Genomic DNA, 25,363 nt, shown 5'->3' on the forward strand with positions numbered 1-25,363 from the left:
TTGTCCTAGATCTTGAAACTTTAAAATGGGTTAACTTGACCCAGAACATAACAGGAGGGTTAAAATAATTTTATGTTTTTCCTTCCTGCAATGTGACCACCACCCATGTGCTGATTGCAATGAGGATGCTAATAATACAACATATTTTGCAGCCCTAGTAAGGATGTTAGATGATCACCATCCAAGCTAATCTTAAATCCTTTATCTCATCCTAAAGTAATGAATGGAGCACCATCATTTCAGAGAACACAGTTCCCCTTCTCCACAACTCAATATTATAATATTATAAAATTAAAACTAGTAACTGGTGTTAGGCATGGTGCCAATAGGTTCATGCTTTTCTTTAACTAACAATGTAGCAGCAATCACATACTACTCTGAGAATCCTCTTATTCCATAAAGAGCATGAGGTACAAGGATCTAGATAAGACATGGCAAGTCACAACTAATCAGCAATGACATTAAACCACTTACTTTAAACATTTTTAACATTGTGTAAAACAGCTCTGACGTACTCTATGACTGACTCCACAAGACTCCTGAAGGTGTCCTGTGGTACCTGCCACTATATCATTAGAGGCAGACCCTCGTGTACTCATTACCCTGATGTCAGTTTACAGTTATCATACCATGGAACACTTTTGGTAGGTACTGATTAGTGCATTTTCCTGATCCCAATTTATCAACTTCAAGAACTTCCTATTCACCTTCTTTATAATATACTGTATCCACCCTTTGACAGGTACCATCAGAGCGCTTTGTATGTTTCTTCAAATACAGCCACCAAAAGGACAATAAAATATTAAGAGTAAACTTTGCACCTCATACTACAGATTATGGTTAGATTATGGTACCAAACTAGTTTTTAAACCACGTAAAATCCTTTAACAAATTGACAATATACAGATTATAACTGTATGGGAACACAAGAAGATGACCAAAAGCTTGTTCTTGTACATTAGGTTGTGCCCCCAACTCAGTGTTTTGTGGAAAAAAAAGATGTTTATGTGATGCGTAATCATTCTCAGAGATAAAAAGCCTCTCCTTAACCATCCCGAACGTTTCCTGCTTGAAACTGTGGCGGTTTGTCCGTTATCTCTCACGACTCCTCCCCATAGTCACGAAGGAATTGCGTTTATCACTGGCACATCAATCAGCTCCCTGCCTGCAGCCAGGCTTGGTGGCACCAAACAGGAAGTGAAGAGTACTAAACATTTCCTGAAGTGGCCACTAAGCCATTTATCTGTTCCTTGTTGTACTGTAGAAAAATCCAAGACAGGACAACGCCCCGTCAACCCACCCCCTCACCACAACCAGACCACCAAACATCACACAGCCTGTATCTGACCATGCTGTTCTTTGCAACACATCATCTCATTTATCATGTCAATAAAATCTTCTTAAAGCAGCATTGTGATGAATTTTACTTTAAAATAACTGTTTAAAATCATGTTTATGAATCACTAAGATGTAATAAGTAAAATAGTGATACTAGGCTCAACCTGACAGATTCTGTACTATATAATTTTGGTGAATTGGGCATAAAAACACTTGCAAGAACTGCATAATGCTGCGGCCAAATTACTGTACCTCCTGTCAACATGCTTCTTTCACTTTCAGATCCCAAAGTGAGCTTTGTAGCTCTCCGCTTGTAAAATGCATGTGAAAAGCATGTCCTTAAAGGAGAACTCCGGTGTGAAATGGAATTGGGGGTGTAGTGAAGCCTGTTAACGAGTATAAACTTTCATCGAATAGCCCACCTCTGTTTGCCCCCAGCATTCCGAAATGCAGTGCTTTTAGCCGATGCTCCCGACAGGCCTACAATGCTTGTGATAGGGGCATAGCATTCCCAATTAAATGAACTTGCTATTTTTACACCATTAACAAGGCTTAAAGTGGAAATGCATTTCCAACAAATTAAATTTTGCAATCTTTTCCCCTATACTACCTATTTGTCCATGTTTGTCAACTTTAATATTGCGGCATCCGGAGAACTACTTTAAGGTACTGTGTGTAAAGAGTGCTTTTTAAAAACCTGTGCACTTCCAAAGTTTTCAGTGTCAGGGCCCTCCGAACGGAGGTGGGCTATTTGACAAAAAATTGACAGAAGTTAAAACTAAATATCATGTTTCACTAAACCAGTCCATTTCACGTTGGAGTTCTCCTTTAAGTGGCACCTCAAAGCAAAAAATCCCTGGTACAATGTAATGTCAATTCGCTTAAAACGTTGCTTTAATTCACAAATAAGGCTCTGTAGACACCCCAATACAAGGCTCTAAGACATAACAGCAATTGTACAGGTCTGGCTCTCTCCAACTTGGTGGGATGTCCCAAACTCCCCATAACTTCTGTTAGCCATGTTTCTTAGGGGAAGCAGATATTAGCCTTCATTTTTGAGGCACTGGAAGCATTGTGATAAAGAGGAAGTCCCAACTAATGGCTGGTATCAGAAGTAAACATATGGGAACATAGGGAAAATCCAACAAAGCCTCACCAGACACCTTCTATAGTAATTGGGATGGAATTCAGAACACTGGGTTTAACTCATAATGGAGATTGACATTTTAATTTTGTTCAAGTATAATCATTCTCCCCTCTCTGTCTACTTAAATATGCAGATTGTTATAATTTTTTAAATGTCTTGACATTTAAAGTACAGGCTGTTATTGATTGGCTTGCAGAATGTACACTAACCTGTTAGCCTGCCCTGCACCTCAAGGTCAAGATGTCTAAAGGGTGGGGTGCGTTTTGTTATGTCTGGGTGTGGAGTGCAACCTTTAACTCAATTTTAATCACAAGCATTCCTCGGAATTAGCATCGTTTTGCAGTTACAGCCAACCATGACTACACTGGATATTCTCTGAAATGTCAAATGTTCTTTTGTAGAGTTTTTTATGTTAATATAACTTTAATGCTAATATAACTAGGCACGAATGGTCACAGTCATGAAAGGTAGTGTTTAACTTTATGAATTTCTGAATTCCCAGCTTGACTTTTCATTAACATATCCGTTTTATGAGTACGTTCTGCAGTTCAGGATATTAATTAAAACAATGTATAATCTGAGCCAAATCCAAATGGGAAATTATGTGAAGTATGTTTTGCTCAGCCAAACCAGCATCTTACCTTACTGTAATTTTCCACAACGGGAGAGGATCTTGACCTAAAGTGCTGAGTTATCGGACGGTCTTCTGTACGATCCAAAAGATCCTCTGCAGAAGCTGATTTCCCTGAGCTCCTGGCTGGGACGGATCTTTCGAAGACTCCACCCATGCTTTGAGGAACAGTGCCACTGTAGAGGTGATCCAGGGCTTGAGATGGAACTTGGAAGGGAACAGGTCTCTCTAACTCCCTTTCTGGTTTCTGAGGCTCTGCGGTCTGACCCTGTGGCCTTAAATGGTACATTTCCTGTTGAGACTGTGCTTGTGTGCCCCTACTCGGGTAGAAAGGCCGCTGCATATTGGCTATGAGCAGGGAGGACTGGCGATTAACACCGTCTGGTCCTGGCTCTTGAAGAGAGCACAGACTGGGTGTAGATGTTAGGCTGCGAGAGTCTGTAGAAGAAGAGGAAGCCGACTGCATGTAGGCACTGTGGGGGCGATGTGGACGTCCATCCATCCGTCGACCCGTTTTGCGTTCTACATATTCAGCCAAAGCCTCCTGCTGCATCTGTTTCAAATCTGGCCTTGAAGTTGCTGGTTTAGGGCCTGCACTGCGACTAGCCACAAGTTCAAACATCCTGCGGCGATCTGCAACACTTGTCTCAGGAAAAAGAAAGTGAGATGGTGCTTTCCTCTGAAATGGATTAGACTCTTGATCAGAAAGGCCAATTTCATGCATGTTTTCTGGCTCTGAGTATGACATTTTCTTCTGTTCCATGGTCAGTCGTTTGCGTCCACAGATCCGCACGACTGGAGGCCCTACTGGAGGGATGCTGGGAAGTTCAGGGGGAGGAATTTTATCTGGTACCTCAACAGGGACAACATGTCGCTCTTTAGGAGTGTGTGGAGATGTGGTGGGTTTGGGACTCGTCTTGGGTCCCTTCCTTTCCAGAGACATATGCTTGGCAGGCACAGGGGGAGGGTTGACACTCAAGTCTCGTCTTCGGAAAGAAGTAGATCTCAGCACTTTGGACTGAGCATCCTTGATGCTATCCCTGTATGCCCGATTAAAAGAGGTGTCCTGAACTGTGCCCAAGATATCCTGAAGGTCATCTTTCCATTGGATGTCTTTGTCGTTTTCCTCACCAAGTTGAAAAGTGCACTTGCTTCTGTAGGGGTCTTTACCATTTTCCTCACCAAGCTGGAAGGAGCTCTTGCTCCTGTGAAGGTCATGTGGTTTTCTGTATTGGGTCTGATCGATGCTCCCATACCTGGCCCGTATGTCTTGATGTGTTTCTACAATTCCCTCATGGCTTGCCATTGCCGAAGCACTCCGAGTTCTCCCTTGAGGAAAAGAGTGGTTTTGCAAATCTTCTATACCAGACAGGGAGCTTTTGGAACCTCGGGAAACCTGACTTAGACGTGTTGAAGAGGCGTAACTTGCAAGGCTGCTATGACTGCGAGGTTTGGTCTGCTGTCTCTCAAAGTGACTAATTTTCTCCATCACAGACATGCTACGCTCACTCTGGATGCTGCTCTGGCTAGTACTGCTCTGTGGGCTAGCACATCTCTGGACCTCTGCTAATGCATTCTCCAGTCGCGTCAGTGGATGATCTGAATCCTGGTCCTTCTGTTGATAGGTACTGGAGTCACTGTGGTATCTTCCTGAAGAGTTGATTTTTTGATCACTTACTTGCACTTGAGCCGTACTGCCTCTTTGAGGTTGTGTAGCCTGTCCCTGTGCAGCTTTAATAGATGTCTGAGTGAGGTGTGGGTGAACATTCTGCTCATGAAATCTGCTTAACTCTTCCTCTCTGGGTTGTCTATAAGACTCCATAACATCCATGCCATGTGAATATCTGGGCCTGTCCCCCCTTGGCTGAACAGGGGTGAATGGGTCTCTCCTCTCTTGGCCTATGGATGGTGCTGGAGGCATGTACCCCTGCGGCTGTAAATGAGACTTGTAAGAACCATATTTGGCCTGGGGGTCATCTTGCACTTGGTTGGATGATTTGGGTTGTGTAGAAGCATGGGGCTGGCCAGGGCTGAAGTGGGACATAGTGCTTTGGTATCCATTTTCTACCGCCATCCTGACTCCAGTGTCCGACCCTCCACAGTGGTCCCTTGTGGGATGTGGGATGTGACTGCTCTCCTTAGCAAGTGCTGGGTAAACACTGCTGGAGCTGGGGTTTGTAGTAGGTATCTGTGCAAAATGGGGCTCAGGCTGTGGAACTGGGTACACACCAGTGGGCAGAATGGCCCGTCCAGGCTGTGTGGAAGAAGGGAAGCTTTGTTTAGGCTTAATTGTTGGACTACTCTCAGGACTCTTTTCAATAACAGTGTGAAGCTGACCCTCAAGTCCAAACGATGACTTTCCTGATGCCACAGAGCCACTAGAATGATGCCAAGAACCCTTGTGAAGGGAGCGCAAAGACCGAGCATGCTCAAGACTTGACCACGAGTTGGGCCGCTCGTGATTACGGATGGCTGCAAAGCTGTCACTGCGTAAAGGAGGTGCTGGTGCACCCTTCAGATTTTCAAAGGAGTTGTGGTTATGTGGTTGGCCCCAAACTGGGCCTACACTGTGGCGGTGAGATGCAGACACGCCACCACTGCTGCTTCCACTGCTACCACTACTGCTGCTGCTGCTGTTGGCACGGTGACAAATGCCACCTTGGACACTTCCACTTCGGGACTGTGCCTTCATTTCATTGGCCCTCAGCAGTGCTGCGGAAGACACCTCGTGTTCTTCAGACACCCCCTGTTGGTTGTCGTAGACAGTGCGGACATAGCGAATATCTGCCTGGTGCATGCCCTCTGAAACTCTGTGCTGTGGAACACTTTCCATGGAATATGATCTTTCCTTGCTGAATGATGGTGCAGCAGCAAGGTACTCTGGGATGCTTGAGCTGGTGGAGAAAGAGCTATACGCAGAGTCGCGCTTGCTGTGCAGGTGGTCAATGCTGTTGGTGGACTTGGAGGCTGAGAGCTGGTTGCAGGAACTGTAGGCAGGGTGAGGGGGGTCAAGGCTCTCCATGCTTCCCCTTGAACTGTACTGGTCGGGACTTTTCCTAAGAAACCCGGCATCATAACCAGACAAGTCGGTGGTGGAGGCACTGTGTGAGACAAACAAAAAGAAAAAAAAGAAATAAAAGAGTTAGTATGATAAATTGGGAATTTCAGAAGAGCACCTGATTTTTGCATTACCAGTTTGGTTCCATATGGAATGATGAAAGGCATGACTCTAGCCATTTAACCTGGATTACGATTGCCATTAATTTAAGATTCCTAAATTGGTCCATGGTTTTGTGAGAGAGAACAGCAATAAAAAGGTGATAGAATGTAGTAGACCCAGTTCTTTAGACATTACTGGAATGTTCCAGCAATATTCCAGGGAAAACTAACAGTACTGTCCTTTGTGTGCATTACGGGTGCCAATTAAATTAATGGCTGTTATGAACTTGGATCGCCTTCAAAGACAGTAATTTGGTCCCTGTTTAGAAATAATAAAACTGCATATCTTCAAACAAGGTGGTATTATTTTCACTCTATGTGTGTGTTATCTTTATGGCCTACCATGATATTCGTTTGAGGATTTGATTTTAGATGTCTGACTGCTCAACTATAAACTATAGCAAAGTCTAATCCTAATAAATGTCTGGAATGTTTACAGCCCTTCCAGTAAACATTTAGTATTGATTACACAGCAGTGAAACTCGCACTTTCCCACTTTCCTCTTTGTTTGCCAGGAAAGGCACTGTGTCCTTTTGGAAGGCTGTTAAGTGAAAACTGGATTTTGCATGTCTGTTTTTGTGTTCGGGACAGTGATCCCATGGGGATGAAGTGGCGACTGCCCTTGTATGGGGTGGGTTAGCTGGCACCAGCACGCTGGTATTTCGACTGGCACAATTAACATGATGTCAGTGACCCTTCAGTGGACACAATAGCTGTGGCCTCACTCCTCCCTCAACCCAAAATCAACCAATTACAGTCGTCTGAAAATCTGCCAGCATGTCAGCGCTCAAACCACCAGACAATAACAATCAGTGCTGACAATTAAGAATCACATAGGCGTGCCTATAGTAATGGTTGCCAGGGCAACTTCTGACCAGAGTTGAAGGACATTCATCCCAAAGCATATTCACAAATTCCCAATTTGTAGGCCATTCCGATTTCTGTTAGGGGTAGCACTCTGGTTGTTAGAGGCTGTGTGTTGTTTATGTGACACTTGAGGTCACAAAATCATATGTGATCAGCTACTAGTAAATAATCAGCAATGCAAAGCTTGCAAAGAAGCACTGAAGACAAGAAAACATAATCTTGGAGAAGCACCTGACACGACATTATGAGTTGAGAGAAATATATGTGACCTTTCTCCTCTTAGTCAAATACATAGGTGATAATGGGTTGCGTGAGAGCGAGTGAATCATTGGCTTTTCCCACAGATTCATCAGAAAAACAGTGCTGATAATATCACTGCACGGCTAATGCACAGAGTAAAACATACAGCATGGAGTCACAAAGATAAGCCTGCTATAAATTATTAATGAGGCTTTTACATACCAACAACTTAATGCATGTCTTTCAATGTGTGTCTGTCATTATAGATCAGTTATTATTATTAGTACACCATTGCCTTCTTTCAGTCTGTAAAAGAGGTTAAATCATTTTAGTGGGCCACTGTAGTGCTAGTATGGCTATACTGCTGTTGTATAGACTAAGGCTGGTTTATTTTAGTGCTTAGTGCTGCAAAAACAGAGGAACACAGAGAAAACATTGACAAAATGTTTCCAGTTCCTACCATTCTATAGAAATGAGGCCAAAATCACCATGTTGTCAAGCTTGATGTAGTGTTGAAGTGGATGACAACAACACCATCCAACTAAGGGTTAATTCCCTGGCTGGGCTGAATCATCTCACTACACAAATATAAATTATTGGTCTACATTTCCAATCTATGTAACACGAATTAAATGTAGGAAATCTGGATAAGAGAATCAGACACATGCTGTAACTGTAAATGTTAATATATTACACTCTATGCTTCATGTGGCTTACTGCAATCTGCCAGAATGTCTGTGTAATAAATATGAATTTATGTAATAAAATATGAATTAGAGTTAGCTATTAAAAATCCTATCGATTCTAATTCTAGGCAAATTAAAGGTAAAAATGCAGGTTGTGTGGAACAATTTAGAGGTTTCTATGAGGAACATAAGACAAGCCACCTGTGCATGATCATCAACATGTTGATGCCGAGTTTGAATCCAAATACAATGCAATAATATTCAGTTCAATTCAGTAATATGGCGTCCACATTGTTATAACAGCAGTACTGTTTACTGCAAAGCTTTTTTGTATAACTGATTATGTTTGTGATTTACATGCATGATCCAAGAATTCTGCATTAATAATGTGGTCTTATAGGATTATATTAATAAATAGTATTATTTACTTTGGTACTCTTTATGACTATTTTATATTAATAAATTGAACAAAATTAGACTCTTGATAAATAACTGCTTTACACATTGTTTGGTTTCTGCTGGATGTTTCTATTTAATTTAACTTTACATATAGCGTTTTTTTAAAGGGAAAATGGGTCCTAGCCTCTTATGGGTGAGCACCACAGTGATGCCAATAATTGTGGTGACAACAGTGGAAAGGAAAAACTCCCTTATATTAAGAGGAATAAACTTTAGAAGGAACCAAGACTCAGTCAGAGGAGCCCATCCTCCTCAATGTTTGAAACTGATATATAAAATAAACATTTTAATTTTGTTATTTTGCTGCTGTAGAATGTTTCAATTATTTTTCACTTCAATTATTTTATCACCAAGAATATCGTTATCACAAAAATACCCTGAAATATGTGTGATGATATTTTTAAGGCTTTATCTTTCCCCCCTAGATGCAACATAGGATTCTTTGAGTGAGTGATGCCATTATTTATTTATTTTTTTTGTAAAAGCTACAAGTGTAAAGAATCATAATAATGTGTAGTAAATCACCTGTGCTGGACGCTGACTATCCAAAACTGGAACTGGATTTGAACACCCCTGTTATTGAAGCACTACTAAACTCTAATTCCATGCCTTTTTTCTTGTGATCGACTTGACTTTAGTGTGTAATCATTGTAACCCTTCAGTAGAGTGTGGTGCCTCTGACCTTGAGTGGTAGCTCTGGTGCCAAGGAGCCCCCACGGCACCCTGGGATATCTGCATCATGCTGTCTGGGTCCAGAGGGCCCTCACCCAGCTTAGTGGAGTGCCAGGAGTGGGGGCGGGACCCAGGCTCACTGCGCCTACGAGAGAGAGAGAGAGAGAGTAAGAGAGAGAGAGAGAGAGAGAGAGAAAGAAAGAGAGAGAGACAAAGATAAGTACAGTTGCCAAAGTGCAAAGCAGACAGGGACCAAGCATCTAGGCCACAGACAAAGAACACCCAACAATAGGCATCACTGAGACCCATACCACCGTTTGCTTTCTGTCTGTTCCAGTTTCTCAGACATGCTCACACACACACACACACACACACACACACACACGCTCATCACATGAACTTAACTCCAGTGATATTAACATATAAAGCACCATTCTAACAGCAGGAGACACCCAAAGATATAATGAGACACTTAACGTTCAAAAATGACAAACAAGCCCAAGGAATGCAATTTAAACACTAGGCTCAAACTGACCAATGACTGTGCAGAATTTTCTAGGCCACTGGGGATGCGTCCAAACGGCCTTCTGCAAAGTACAAGAGGAATGTACTTTGGTTCACCACTATCAGAGCCAGATCAGATAAACACCTCCAAATAAACACTTCCTAGTTCAGAGCATCTCAAAAAGCAGCTTCAAGCACACAGACTACTGCTCTATGTAGCTAGTGCTCAAGCCTTGAGCTTGAAACAGTTTTATTTTAAAAGGCATTTTTTTATTGTGAAAATTAAAGCATTTTAAGATTAAAGGCAACTTTAAGGCAGTGAAATACAGTGTTCACTACCTTATTTAGCTATTAATCATAATGCAGAAACTGCTGTAAACTGTTGGTGACTGTTGGTTGATAAAGCACATCTTGTGGCATTCCACAGGGTTTTACTCTAGGGTCAGTAAAACTGATGTATATACTTAGTAGTTAAAACAATAGGTAAAGCACTGAAGACAAATAAATTAAATGTTAGGAAAACTTTATAGATTTCAGTCCCTTATATTTTAATACAAGCTTAATCAAGCTTAAAGAATATTTTTTCTAATGTTCTTTTATTAATGAATCGTAATTTTTTGTCATTAAACTTTTAAGTATGGGCGGGGATACACACCATACTGCAGCTGCCAAAGCAGAGGCACTAGACCTGTGGTGGCTTCACTTTTGAGGGATCTTGCACTGAGCATGATTTAAACACTACAACATTATAACAAACTGGTTAAAATGTAAATTTAGGTTAAAATAACTTATTAATAACTTATAATAATGTCTTATTTTTCTCAAAACAATCTACTACTAACGTAAAATGTAAAAAAAAAAATAATAGAGTAATTAAGATAAAAAAAACAAAAAACGTATATAACGTATAAAGTTTCAACCCGTTTTGAATCTGAAACTAAATAATGAAATCCTTCCTGGTATCAACAGGCTCTGCAAAACATGAGCCAAAAAAATGAACCAAAAATTATATATATTCCACTTTTCATGTAGTGATTCTGTAATTACCTGGGTATTTAACAATATGGGTTCACTATGAACATGGACTGGAGTAAAATGTGACAAAATGTGGCTTCTGTATCTGTTGCATTTGTCATCTTCCTTAATACAAAAATAAAAGCACTGCCTGTAATAATTTCGGTTTCAGTTGCCTGGAGGATAAAGACTCTGCTTCTCACCCCCTGCCACACACACACACACCAGTCCGTATTGTAGCCTGTGCAATGAACTGCTGATCAGCGTGACCCATTCAAATCTTAATGACTTAAGATTAGCAGCCTCAGAAAGAGGCTAAAGGCCAGTCTAAGCTAATTAAGCCTTCATTCAGTCCCAGAACCTAATTCTATACAATCAGTTCTAGTTCGAGCTCAGCCTGTGTTGCACCATTAGCCTTAGTCCAGCCTCGTCATTATGATTTCCTTGTGTCTTGTTTATTTAATGAACATCAGGGCCTTATAATGTCTGAATTAGCTGATAACATCAGGCTGTTAGGTTACATTTATGGGATTTATCTGACGCTCTTATCTAGATAGACTTACAATTTAATTTTGTTACATCAGGTACATTATGGGAACAAAATATTGGGGTGGGCGATATAGACCAAAAATAATATCACAATATTATTATTGTATTTTTGTGATTTGTGGCAGTAAATGTGTAAATGTAAAAATAATAATAATAAATAAATAAATAAATAAATAACAATAAATCTGGAACGTTTACACAAACATTCATCAAAAACAGACAAATCTTTACACTTTTTAGATTTTGTAAACAACAAATCTGTTGTAATTTTTTGTAATAAATAATGATGCAACAAAATAAATAATGTAACATAAAAATACAGTAAATCAGCCAAGAAATCTACTTAAATGCTAAAGTGCACAATATTTAGTGCATACATATATACAACAAACCAAATACAAAACTGCTTGCCAAACAAAATACTGCGATTATCACAATATGGATATATTGTGCATGACACCACATGGTACACCCCTAATTGGGACACATACTCATTAATGGCTTTTTCTAAATTAAGGGCATAAAAAATATTTTACTTTCAAAAGGTTCATATATATCTGCTCCAGAAAGTCTTCTATTGGCAATTCTCCTACTTCTCCGCCTATTTTCAAGACAAAACATTATGTTGACCCTCAGCTATGTGCTTGAGGGTGCTGAGCTGAAGATTCCAAACACCTACAGTGAGTCCAAGAAGTATTTGATCCCTTGCTGATTTTCTTCGTTGGCCCACTAATAAAGACATGATCATTCTATACTTTTAATGGTCGATGTATTCTTACATGGAGAGACAGAATATTAAAAAGAAAATCCAGAAAATAAATCTAAGGAATATATATTAATTGATTTGTATTTCATGGAGTGAAATAAGTATTTGATCCCTTAGTATTCATTAGCAGTTCTGGCTTTTACAGACCAGTTAGACACTCCCAATCAACTTGTTACCTGACCTGAAGCCACCTGTTCTCACTAATCACTTGTGTGAAAAACACCTGTCCACAGAATCAGACAGATCACACAGATTTCAAGTCTCCAACATGGGTAAAACCAAAGAGCTGTCACAGGACCTCAGAGTCAGAATTGTTGACCTTCACAAAGCTGGAATGGGCTACAAAAAGATTAGTAATGTGTTGGATGTGAAAGTAACAACTATTGGTGCAATTATCAGAAAGTTTAAAGAGTATAACATGACAATCAACAGACCTCGGCCCGGTGCTCCAAAGAAGATTTCGCCTCATGGGGTGGCAATGATGCTGAGAACGGTCAGAAATCGTCCTGCAACCACTCGGCAGGAGTTAGCAAATGACCTGAAGGCAGCTGGGACCACAGTTTGCAAGGAAACAACTGGCAACACTTTGCGCAACAATGGATTCACATCCTGCAGTGCCCGAAAGGTACCCCTGCTGAAGAGAGCACATGTGGAGGCGCGCCTCAAGTATGCCAATGATCATTTGAAAGATGAACCAAGTTATTGGGAGAAGGTTTTGTGGTCAGACGAGACCAAAATTGAACTTTTTGGCCTCAACTCCACCCGCCATGTGTGGAGGAAGAAAAATGCTGCCTATGACCCCAAGAACACTGTGCCCACCGTCAAGCATGGAGGTGGAAGCATAATGTTTTGGGGGTGTTTCTCTGCCAAGGGTACAGGGCTACTTCACCGCATCACTGGGAAGATGGATGGAGCCATGTACCGCACAATCCTGAGGGACAACCTCTGCCAGGGATCTGAAAATGGGCCGTGGTTGGGTCTTCCAACATGATAACGACCCTAAACATACAGCAAAGGCAACAAAGGATTGGCTCAAGAAAAATCACATTAAGGTCATGGAGTGGCCCAGCCAGTTGCCAGACCTCAATCCGATCGAAAATCTATGGAGGGAGCTGAAGGTCAGAGTTGCCAAGCGACAGCCCACCAACCTTCATGATTTAGAGAGGATCTGCAAAGAAGAGTGGGCCAAAATTCCCCCTGGTGTGTGTGCTAAACTTGTGGTTAACTACAACAAACGTCTCACCGCTGTGCTTGCAAACAAAGGCTTTGCCACTAAGTATTGAGTGTGTTTGGCAAGAGGGATCAAATACTTATTTTCCTCATTGAAATACAAATTAATTAAAATATATTCTTTAAAATTATATTCTGGATTTTTGTCTTGATATTCTGTCTCTCCATGTTAGAATATATCTACCATTAAAAGTGCAGAAGGATAGTGTCTTTATTAGTGGGCAAACAAAGAAAATCAGCAAGGGATCAAATACTTCTTGGACTCACTGTACTGTGTAATGTTTGGGTCATTTTATTTTCCTAAAACTCCAATAAGACATACTGGTACAAATAAATGGACAAAACACTGCATTTCTGGCAGCAGAAGAGAAGGTGTTGGGGTCAGATGAGACAAAAATAAGAAGAAAGAAGAAAAATGCTGACTACGATTTAAAGAACACCATACCCACTGTTAAACATGGAGGTGGGAACATTATATTATGGGGTGTTTCTCTGCTAATGGCACAGGACTACTTCACTGCCTTAATGAGAGAATGGATGGAGCCATGTACCAAAGAATCCTGAGTGACAACCCCCTTTCCTTTGCCAGGACATTAAAAATGGGTCGCGGCCGGGTCTTCTAGCACGACAATGACCCAAAACATACAGGTAAGGCAACAAAAGAGTGGCTCAAAAAGACACACCTAGCCAGTTGTCAGACCTTAATCCAATAGAAAACTTATGGAGGGAGCTGAAGCTCAGAGTTGCCAAGCGACAGCCTCAAAATCTCAATGATTTAGAGATGATCTGCAAAGAGGAGTGGACCAAAACTCCTCTGAAATGTGCGCAAACCTCATCATCAACTACAAATAACATCTGACTGAGTCTTGTTCGTCAGAGGGATCAAATATTTATTTCTCTCTGCAAAATGCAAATAAATGTATATAATTTGTACAATGTGATTTTCTGGATTTTATTTTTGATATTCTCTCACTGTTAAAATGAACCTACCCTTAAAATTATAGACTATTCAGGTCTTTGTCATTGAAGAGATCAAATAATTATTTTCTTTACTGTATATTGTGTAAATTATTAGTTTTAGTGTAACAATTGTGAGTTTTATGAGAGAATGTTCAATGTTTACTCAGAGAAACAAATTATTTTCTGTTTAGTTGTGTGAAAACTGTCATCTAAAACCTGTTAAAACAATTCATTAATGTATTTCACTGATATATATTTTTTATTATAAAATACTTAGAACATTAGTTAATTATTTAAACAGTATAATTAATTGAACAGTGTGTTCTTGTCAAAATAAATGTACCAGGAAAAAAAAAATATTTCAGTGCAGAATTTTGTGCTGTAGAGCACTGGCATATGAGTGTCCATCAGACAGGTTTTTATAACATTAGAAGAAATGATGAAATGAAGAGTCACTTTCATAATACATTCTGGATAAAATCTGAATATAAACAGCCTATAAAGAACTTTAAAGAAAAATATAAAAATAAATAAAGATAATAAGTTACTGATCTCGGTCCAACCCCGTGTAGAAGCTGATCGTCTGATTGGACACGCAGCACTTAAAACTGGGTGGGTAAACAGGAAATTGTGCTGTCTAGATAGAGGAACCAGTTATCTCATCAAGGGAGGATAATAACTCCACATATCTGACATATTTGCTGTACCCAGTAATCAAAATTCCATTTGTGTTTTTTGGAAAATGTTGATCAAAGAGATTAAAAAATGTCTAAAACCAAATCTAATGACATGAAAAAGACATGTAGATTTAAAATAAAAAGGCAGAAAGCAGGCAATCTAATTTTGTTAAGACTCCTGTCTAGAAATCTATCCAGCAACATCCCTGCATTTAACTGCATGCTTTTCTCAAGTTTTTCACCTGATGACAGTTACCTGGCACACATGTCCATTTTCAAGACTATTACCAGACACAACCATCAACTACTGACAGTTTCCGAGAACACCAATGGCCTAAAACATACAACTAAACACAACCTGGAAAGAACCTGTTAACCATTACCTGTAACAATAAGAGCCTTGTTACCTATGCCAGGCACAATATAAAGCACCCAAACACTGTTGCATACAACGCCTAGAAACAATTTTTTAACACAGCCAATTACTGACAGTCGCACTGAACATCAAATGCCTAAAGAGCACTACCAGATACAACAAAAAAAGTAGAAACCATTACCTGGTACACCAAGTGTCTGGTTGTTAACACCAGGCACAACAGGATGGACCTTGTCACATGTAACATCTACCAAGTAACTAAACAACCGTTACCTGGAGGTGAATCTGAGCACCTTGGAGATGAGACCGGTTGCCAGGCTGTTGACACTGGTCTCCGAGGGTGCCTTGCACAGTGCGCCATCTGACCTCCCGAGCTCAGACCTCTTCTGCTTCCTACGCAGTTTCCTGCGGTAAAACGCACCCAGCAGCTCCATCTGTTCCGTACCCGCTGAACTCTCAAGCTCAAATGGTAAATAGCAACTGGGGCCAAGCGGTTAGCAACATGGAGACGCAAACTGTCCCGTCATTAAAACGTGCAATTAAACGTCATTACGACTCATATGATAAGGCTGTAAAATAAACATCCTGCTTCCGACAAACCAGTAGCAGAAAGGGCGGAGCCAGAGAGGCACATAGATGAAGAGGTCAGAAAGACAGGTATGTCGGGTAGAAATGAGGTGAAAGAAATTGGAAGGAACAAAGGGAAAGGAAAAGAATGAAGAGGAGGACGGAAAGATCAGGCAAAGAAAAAACGTCTCTGATGCAGAGCTCTATTCCAGTTTGAACGCTGGGAGCGAACACTAACACATGATAGCATGCGTGCACACAGCCGAACAAAGACGTCTCTGTGTGTTCATCTTTCTCTATTTTCTCGTCTTCCTCCCTTTTTCTCTCTGAACCTATCTGTCAACATGTGACCCCAGTGTGAATTCATGGGGCACATCCATGGCTGGGGGCGTTATTATGGCTGAAATGGACAGGAAAGATCTGTAACACCAGTTTAAGGGTGTGTTCGTATCACAGCTATAATAATTCACCAGCGTCAGACCACGCAGGGATGCCGTGACCCACAGGGAGACACTGAGTTGTAGTGGAACAGGTGTTTTCACCTGCCTCTGCCTGTTGATGTAGAGATATAATGACAGCATGGGGACTACACAACCTCCCCCTCATTGTTGTCACACATTTCTGGATTCTCTAGTCTGGAGTACAGGATTCAGGGTATGGGAGTGTTTCACAAAGCCATCATGCAGCCCTGGCACCTCTCTTTCAGCTCAAGCACAATGGTGGCGGATTTCCGCACTTTTCCGTGGTGCGTCTCCTGGGAGACTCCAGGATTTTCCCTTCGGACAAGCGGACCCTCCCAACGTAAGCCGAGCCCCAGGAATGCAACAGATCTGTAACAGACACTCGTTCACACCCCGGTCTTCAAAAACCTCCGGCTTGAAAAACATCTCACTCCCTCTCTCGCCATCTGTGACTACCTAGGTCTAGGTCTGCCTCTTCCTCTCTGTCTGTCTCTCTCTTTCTTTTTTGCTGTCTTTCCCCTTCTATCCATCTGCCTCTGTTTGTGTTTTTCTCTGCCTCACTCTCTCTCCCCTCCCTCCATCGCTCTCTCTCTATCCTCTGTGGGGTCGGTCTATGGCAGGGTGTGTCTGGGTGCAGAAACCTTATCTGAGCCTGGGGAACATTGGTTGCAAATCTGTTTGATCTAAAGGAAACTGAAACTGGAGGATTAGACAAGAGGGAGGGAGACGGTGGTGGGAGAAAGATGGTGGGATGGAGCGAAAAGGGAAAAATGGGGTGTGGATTGAGGAGAGGTTCAAATCCCCTCTTTGCTCATTGACTGAGAAAGGAGCGCTTAGTCTTTCCACTGCTGACTGCAGTGCAATCATTAAGCCAAACTAACTCAAACACTATCCATACTAACTGTCACGTGAACGCTACTCAAATGGACACAAACATACATGGTTCATAAACATTTGCCAAACAAACTCAGGCATATACATCCTCTAAACCATGTTCAAAGCCTTCACATCACTTGTAATCACCTTAAACCTTCAAACCTGTCCAAAACTCAGAAGAAGTGGAACAAATCCGTTCCCCAGAAAAACAACCGCTCAGGTTAGGATGACGAATCTGAAGCAGTTACCGAATCTATCCTCAGAGACCTCAGATCTGATTTCCGCACCTTCTGACTCGAACTTGAACTGTCTATCGCCATCATTTCTCCAAGGCTGACTGAACCGGGTATACAGGAGACGATTCCTTTCAACACCTCATTACGTTATGAATTGTGTTCCTCAGGGACCAGTTCTCAGCCCACTCTTATTCCCTACTTATGCACTAGGTCAATGATCTCTCCACATGGCTTTTGTTGCCATTGTTACCTTTACCACAGACAACTGAATTTCTCATTTCGTGCAGAGCCTCAATAGAAAAAATATTCAGTGTTTGAATCTCAAATACTGGAGGGATTCATAATAAACTAACCTCTTCATAGACGATTATCTTGACTAGATTAAGGATAACTTTTTTTTATCCGCAAAAGATACAGAGGTCACCTCACCTGCTTCATGTGGAAGCAAAAATTTTGTACTTGGATAATCAGCCTTGACGGTCTCTGGCACACACCTTTAAGCCCCAGCATTGTGCTGTGAAGCAGTGGAACTGTGCTCTATTTAATACCCTTGATTTCAAAAGAAACAATGGATGAGCAGATGTCCTATTTTTTCTGAGACATTCTGGAAGAAAACTATTAACTATGATTACAATCTCCTACATATTCTGACCATTACCAACACAAGCTCAAACAAACATTCACATTCCAGACCTCTCTGCTATCTGGCTTTAGAAAAGTGTCATCAAGAAAAAATGCCGGCATGTCAAAGTGGACATGCCCTGTATAGAAAGCAGCAGTCCCAAACGTGTGACTCTGTTGCTCTTTCCATGTAGGGAAGCATGTAGAGATAGGATATCAAATGTCAGACAGGCCACACCATTATGACCCTTTTGAAGAAGGGTAAGAAGGGGAACTCAGTAGGAGGGGGCAAATCGACAGTGACTGTCCCCCCAGACTCCCACGGGGTCCTCAGATCCTTATCTCTGGCTATCTATTGCTGAGAGATCCTGTCACTACACTGCTATGCAGATCCCAGAGGAACCATGGTAGTAATGTAGATACTGACAGACAGCAGAAGAACCCAGTTTGGGATCTAGCTGTCCAGGGAACAGAGATATACAGTGATTAATTCAGGTCAGCGTTATGATAATGTATAATCCTGCCTATGAGCTAAGAAATGAGAGTCCACACAGGCTTTAGGAATGTATGGAAAACTCTGTCTGCAAACCAAACATCATCTTTATCCGGGCGGTGTGAGTTACTGCATGGGAACGACATGGGAAGAGGCAGGGATGCACAAAGATTACGGCAAATTAAAAGAGAAATTATACTGAAAGATAACTAGTTTATTTGACTAGTTATTAGACTATTCCTATTAGACTTTTTTTTTACTTGACTTGCATTTGGTGCATCGTGAGAAAAAAGTGTCTACTAAATACAAATTTTACACAAGAAACAAGTAGAGTTAAAAGTCAGAAAAAATCATATCAAATTTTAGTATGTTCTGTTATCAGCGACATTGACAAACAACCCATGTTTTGTTGGACCTTGTTGAAGACAAAGGTGCAAATTCCTCAGTGACTTGAGACATCCTGGAGTCTAGCTGTATTGATTGAGCTGTCCTTTTTTCCTCTTCGTTTCTGCACGTAGAGCTACTTTGATTACAAACTCTGTTCTTACATATCAATCTTAAGGGTTTTCAGGGTTAATAAATCCCCTCCACACATCCACCACTAGCTATGTAACATCCATAAAAGTTGACCTGACTGACTAATTTCTACTTAAAGAGATACAGCAGGACACAGACGGTATCAACATTGAGTGGCAATGGTTACTTTATTAAGGAACTCAGAATGGTATAATATTGGACTGGTGTCTTCTGATACTGATTCATTTAAAACTTGTCACTTGAAACGTAAGGTGCTCTGATTAGTATAAAATGATATAGTATGAACTTGTTTTGGTATTGCCCTTGGTACTCAGCAGTCCAGTACTTTGAATTGGATATTGAATTGGATCAGTAGTGGTTGATACCCAGCATTAAGTTAATTGGATCAGTATTGATATTTAACTTTAAGAGATTAGATCAGTACTGAATCAGATTGTTTCCATTAAACACTCAGCATTATAGTACTTGTATAGGTTTGGATTGGATTAGTTTGAACTACTGCTCAGCACTGCATAACTTGAATTAGTATCAGATCAGCACTGCCCAATATACAGGTATTTTGATAAGTATGATAAGCATAAAGGTACTTGGAACGGTGTCGGATCAAAGTGGTATTGGCCAATTAAGGTTCTTGCATTGGATTCATATTAGCTAGAACTCATCATTTAGGTTTTCGGATCGGATTGCTATTGGCCAGATCTCAGTATTAGCATACTTAAATAAAACTAATACCACACCACCTAGGCTGGGTTTAGGTCAGGTGTTTGTGGAGGCCAAACACTCTTTTCATCTATTACTTAATTGCAAATGTATTCCTTTATAGTTTTAAGCTGCAAATAATAAGTAGTAAGTGGTCATTTAAGTAGTAAACAATTCAAATAAAGAACAAATATTAACTTTTAACTGGTACTGTATATGGTAATAATTATAACCTGGGACATGTAAACTACAGGAAAAAACAACAATTGACTTTGGATCAGAATAAATTGCTTATATTGTTTATTGCAAGAATTCTGCAGACAATACTAATTTATCTACATCATTGTTCATGTTATAAATTACTTATGTAAGTGTGCAATTTGATTTAAATCGTAAATGAAAACAATAAGAAGTGAAATATAAAAAAACAAAGCAGAATGTAAATTACTGCCTCTGAGGGTTTATCTGAAGGACAGACAGGAAATATGGAGCTCTAAGATTGCGTGTGTGTGTGTGTCTACAGAAACAAGTAGCGCGCCATCTGTTGGACTAACTCATGACAAAGCCTTCTCACCAAACAACAAATCATACTCCTCATCATTATATCATGAAGAGCTTAATGTGAAGAGTGGCCGTTACTGTGGTGGGAATCAACTCTGCACCAGAATAAACATCTGTATCTCACTCTCTGATTAGACCTGAGGGATGATCGTCTCTTACGGAGCTCTCAGGACATTAGTAAGACAGGACGGTGGAGTCAGTGGAAGCTATACACATCTTCTGCACAGACACACTGGCTCTGGGCACTGATCCAGACACTGCAATTAATAGTGTGTATATCTCAGGGCTTGTGTGAGGGTCTGTGCGTCTTAGTGATGAAACATCACACTTACAAAACCATCACTCAACTCCTCACAAACATATACTGTATACACATGAGCAAAAAGTAATGTTTGGGTCGTAGAAAGAGTTTGCATGTCTTTAGTGTAGAAAAAGCTCGCTTTTTATTCTTTAAAGCAACAGTATGTATCATTATTATCTTAGTACCTGAGTCAGTTTAGTGCTCCACTAAATGTAATTGAGAGAACGGTGCCCCAGTCAATCCCACTCCGGGCCAGAACACTGCTACTGCACTATGGAAGTTTGGTGTAGCTGCAAAAGGCCAGCTTGTCAATAAATACATGTGTACAGCTGTTCATAAGAAGGTACTCAAAGTGTAGGGCTGCAATGATTAGTTTATATAATCGACAATGTCGATTATTTAAATTTGTCGACTACAAATTTCATTGTCGACTAATCATTCATTTGTAAAAGTACTGCATTACACAAAGTGCTGGGGACACAAGCGCAATGGGGGATGGGTAAATGGCTCACTCAAACAGTTTAAATTCAACTCCAAAAGTGCCCAAACACAACAGATTATATATTTACTAACTAAATTTAGTACTTCCCATGTTTAAACAACATCCAGGCATTTAAATGCCTTTTAAATCTTATGTTCAGCTGTTTTTATTGTTTTTAGAGATGAATGGCAGAAAATATGGCAGAAATAATCATTTACTAATCGACTAATCGAAAAAAAAATTCATCAGAGTAGTCGACTAACAAAACAATCATTAGTTGCGGCCCTATCAAAGTGTGATTTGAATTTACAGCAGTCAGGTAAAACTGTAATTTTAAACTGTGATTTTACTTCACAACTGTAGAGAAAGTCCAGGAAAAAACACTATTCCTCACATAAGGATGCTTTAACACTTAAATTCCTTTGTTAAAGGTAAATATACAACCTGTGAGTGGAAAGGCACGGTACAGAAATATTTTTTTCTGTACACCTTTAGGAATTTTGTTCTCACTGGCAATTTTACAGCAGAAACTCTGCTTTAGCTGCAGGGCAGAAAAACAGAATGCCAAACGTGGAAGCAGAACTAACCAGAACCAGTTTGGCAGACAGTTAAACTCAGAGAACAGATCAGAATCTCTGTTTTAACTGTGGGCATGACTAAAAAGTCAGCCAAACTTATACCTAGGGCATGGAAGAACAAAATGTTAAGCTCAGAGGCCAAACCAACCAAAATCTTTGTTTTAGCTAAGGAACTACAAAAACCAGTCAAACTCAAGAGATTGAAACAATCAGAATCTCTGCTTTAGTTGGGGAAAGGCAACAGAAAGACAAACTCAGATCAAACCAATCAGAATCTCAGGTTCAGCAGGGGTCGGATAAACAGACAGCCAAACTTAAAGACAAAACCAATCAGAATCTCTGCTTTATTGGGGGGAAGGTCAACAGATAGTCAAATTCAAAGGCAGGACCAATAAGAATCTCTGGTTTAGCTGGAGTCAGGACAACAAACAGCTAAAATCAAAGTCAGAACCAATCAGTATCTCTGCTTTAGTGGTGCATCCCATACTATTGGTCAGTGTTTTTCTACAGCGAATAAAAAAGCTTCGTGAACACCTTTATGAAAGCAGCTACATCCACTAATTAGAAAAAGGGTCTAGACACTTTTGTACATATTGTGTATTTTAATGAATGTAGCTCAACTACAAAGTAAACATCTACAGACTATAACTATAAACTATTACTGCTCCCAGCAGACTGTAACGATGCTCTAGCACAATAAGAAGAACGCCTCAAGAACCCTCTCAGCCTGTTGCCATAGTGACTCCCCTGTCCTGGATTCCACTGGTAGCAGCGCTGAGGAATCCAGTTATTGAGGAATTCCACCGAACGACCTTCCCATCGCCACCTTATTAGGACGAAAGAGAGCGGTAGGAGGCAGCTGTATTTATAGCATAAGTATACAGAGCAGAAATGGAAGGAGTGAAAAGAAAACAAAGAACCAAAAGGGGAAAGAAAGTAAAAGCAGTTAAAAGAGAAATGCACAGGGCACATTTAGCAGGCAAGGGCTTTCCTCCTATCCTCTTTAAAGGACATGTGTGGTGAACAAACATCATTAGACACTTTTCCCCTTAACCCCAGCCAAGACATGTTTGCACTTTAAAAAATTGCTCCAGAGCTAAGAGGCTAAGGCATAATGGAAGCTTACATTTCAATTAGCATCATGCTAACCTCATATTTGCTTTTGTGGTTACTGACAGTGTAAGAACAGGTACTTCTGTACAGTACCACCTCACCTTACATTGGTAATTTGTTCCAAGACTTCAAAATGAATTAGAAAGCAATAGCAGTAGTAACTCAAAATCCACAAAAAATCAACACAAATGAGTTGTTGCTAATAGCACTGACAAAATAAATGGTTGCTTTTTGCTGCATAATGTGTGATGGCACAAAATAATGTTAAAAGATTTATCTACTCTCTGTTTTTACTTAAAAAACTGATGTCAAAAATGAGGTCAAAGTCACATAATCAGATGTATTATGTAATGCTGTTTTCAACTGTGTAATGTGATGTTTCCATTGTGTGTGTATGTGCTATTTACAGTTTAATGAGTTGTTGTCAATTGATACAATGCTAACCTGGAGCAATGCTAACACTGATAACCTGGGACAATGCTAATAATGTTAACCTGGGGCAATGCTAACAATGCTAACCTAAGACAATGCTTACAATGCTAACCTGGGGCAACGTTCACAGTGATAACCTAGGGCACGGCTAACAATGCTAACCTGGAGCAATGCTAACAAGGCTAACCTGGGGCAATGCTCACAGTGATAACCTAGGGCACTGCTAACAATGCTAACCTGGAGCAATGATAATCTGGGGCAATACGAATGATGCTACACTTGGACATAAAAAATGGGACATATTTTTGTTGGATTCTATAAAACACCAGTAGAGACTTAAACTAGTTATGGTAACATTCTTACAGCAAACAGTAATTTACTATTCACTGTTTAGTTTATCATAGTACACAGGAAATTTGGCAGTGTTAAATCAACACTGTTAGTGTTAAATTAACACTGAAAGTGTAAAGTTTAACCCTTTCCAGACGACGGACGCGCGGGCGCGTCAAACGCAGCGTTGCTGGGTGTTTCTATAAATAGATTTGCAATAATACGGCACAGAAACACAGTTCAAACATTTCCTGAATCAACAGAGTCCGCCCTTTTATGATATCCAATCCTGAGTCTGTACGTCACTCAGGTCCGGATTTATATGCCTTTTAGACGAGCAATACGGTCCGCCTCTCTTGTGTGACTGGTGGATTCGCGTGTCTATCACCAGCCTCTCATCTGCGACTGGTGGATTCATGTGTCTGTCACCAGCCTCTCATCTATAATTGGTGGATTCATGTGTCTGTCATCTCTGTTGGTTGTGTAAAACTGACCAATAGGCTTTCAGAAAATCACAAAAAACCCTCCCACACATGATTACATCAGTCTGAGTCATATAGAAAGACACGTGGGGGCGGGGTGTAAACAGTTCACCGCGGCTCAAGTTACGGTACGCGTCCACTGGCACTTAAGCCCCGACGCATCCCATTCATTTCAATGGAGAGAGCCGCCGCATGCCGCGGTGCATACTGGGTTGCGTTGCGTTGAGCGCAGCCCCCCCCTCCGGCAGGAAAGTTGAACAGATCTCAACTTTATTCAAATGAATCCGGCCGCCGCGCTGCGTCCAGCCAATCAGGGAACAGCAGGCTGCCACACCACACACAGACGAGCCTCACACACACAGAACAGGCGCCTTTTAAACACAGAAGAGAGGCTTAAAATGGCGGAATATGGATTTATACAACTATAGATCACAGTGAAGTTGACTAAAAAGGTAAAATATTAAACTTATGATTGACTACATCTGTTGCTTCATTTGAATTCAAAAACGTTACGGACACGCCCACACGCGGCGAGCCAAGAGATCCGGCACGGCGACCTGCGTTGAAGAAAAGTGCCAGTGGACGCGTACCGTTACAGCAGCGTTAGAGAAGCAGCGGTTTTAGGTAGAAGTGCATCAGCGGCTTTGATTCTTATAATGAGGAAAAATATAGAACCGATCAGGATCCAACTGAAGATCTGTGAGTGTATTTAGTGTATTTATAAAACTGTCACTCATTAGGGATGTTTTGTTATGTGAGTTCGCGAGCTAGCGAGCTAAATGCTGCTGCCGTATGTAGAGAAAGGATCTTTGGGGAAACGCAGGGCTGATAGAGAAGCTGGAATCTCTCTCTCTCTCCCTCTCCCATACACACACGCGAACACACACACTCACACACTCTCTCTTTCACACACACACACACACACACACACATACCGACACTCTCTCTCTCTCTCTCTCTCTCTCTCTCTCTCTCTCTCTCTCTCTCTCTCTCACTCACTCACTCACTCACTCACTCACTCATGCACACACACAGTAAACACTGAAGCTAGTTAGGTTTCTATAGTCATGATCTGACAAAATTGATTAGTACACAGTAAATATTTACTTTGCTATTGGAAAATTCATTTTCTACCCATTAGTAAATATTTATTGTATAAAGTTTTTCTTTCTTTTAGTAAAAGTAAGCTTCACTTACAAATTGCATACAAATAAACATTTTATGACCACTGATGGATTGTGCCATATATATCATACTGTT

General features: G+C 40.7%; 1 protein-coding gene across 6 annotated transcripts in view; it reads right to left on the reverse strand.

Annotated features, from left to right (window-relative positions):
- Positions 1-25,363, reverse strand: part of shroom3 (shroom family member 3) — a 104,911-nt gene that overhangs the window by 14,890 nt on the left and 64,658 nt on the right. For 5 of the 6 annotated variants that reach the window (XM_015601487.3, XM_007233962.4, XM_007233963.4 and 2 more), the window contains 2 exons: positions 9,270-9,404; positions 3,127-6,217 (listed from right to left, as the gene is read on the reverse strand). In XM_015601487.3, coding sequence (XP_015456973.3) covers positions 3,127-6,217; positions 9,270-9,404 — 3,226 coding nt within the window. Of the gene's footprint in view, positions 1-3,126; positions 6,218-9,269; positions 9,405-15,608; positions 15,785-25,363 lie in introns of those variants that run through there. The other variant, XM_007233964.4, reaches the window with a different exon arrangement.

The sequence above is a fragment of the Astyanax mexicanus genome, chromosome 17, assembly GCF_023375975.1.
Source record: "Astyanax mexicanus isolate ESR-SI-001 chromosome 17, AstMex3_surface, whole genome shotgun sequence".
In the NCBI taxonomy this organism is placed as follows: Eukaryota; Metazoa; Chordata; class Actinopteri; order Characiformes; family Acestrorhamphidae; genus Astyanax; species Astyanax mexicanus.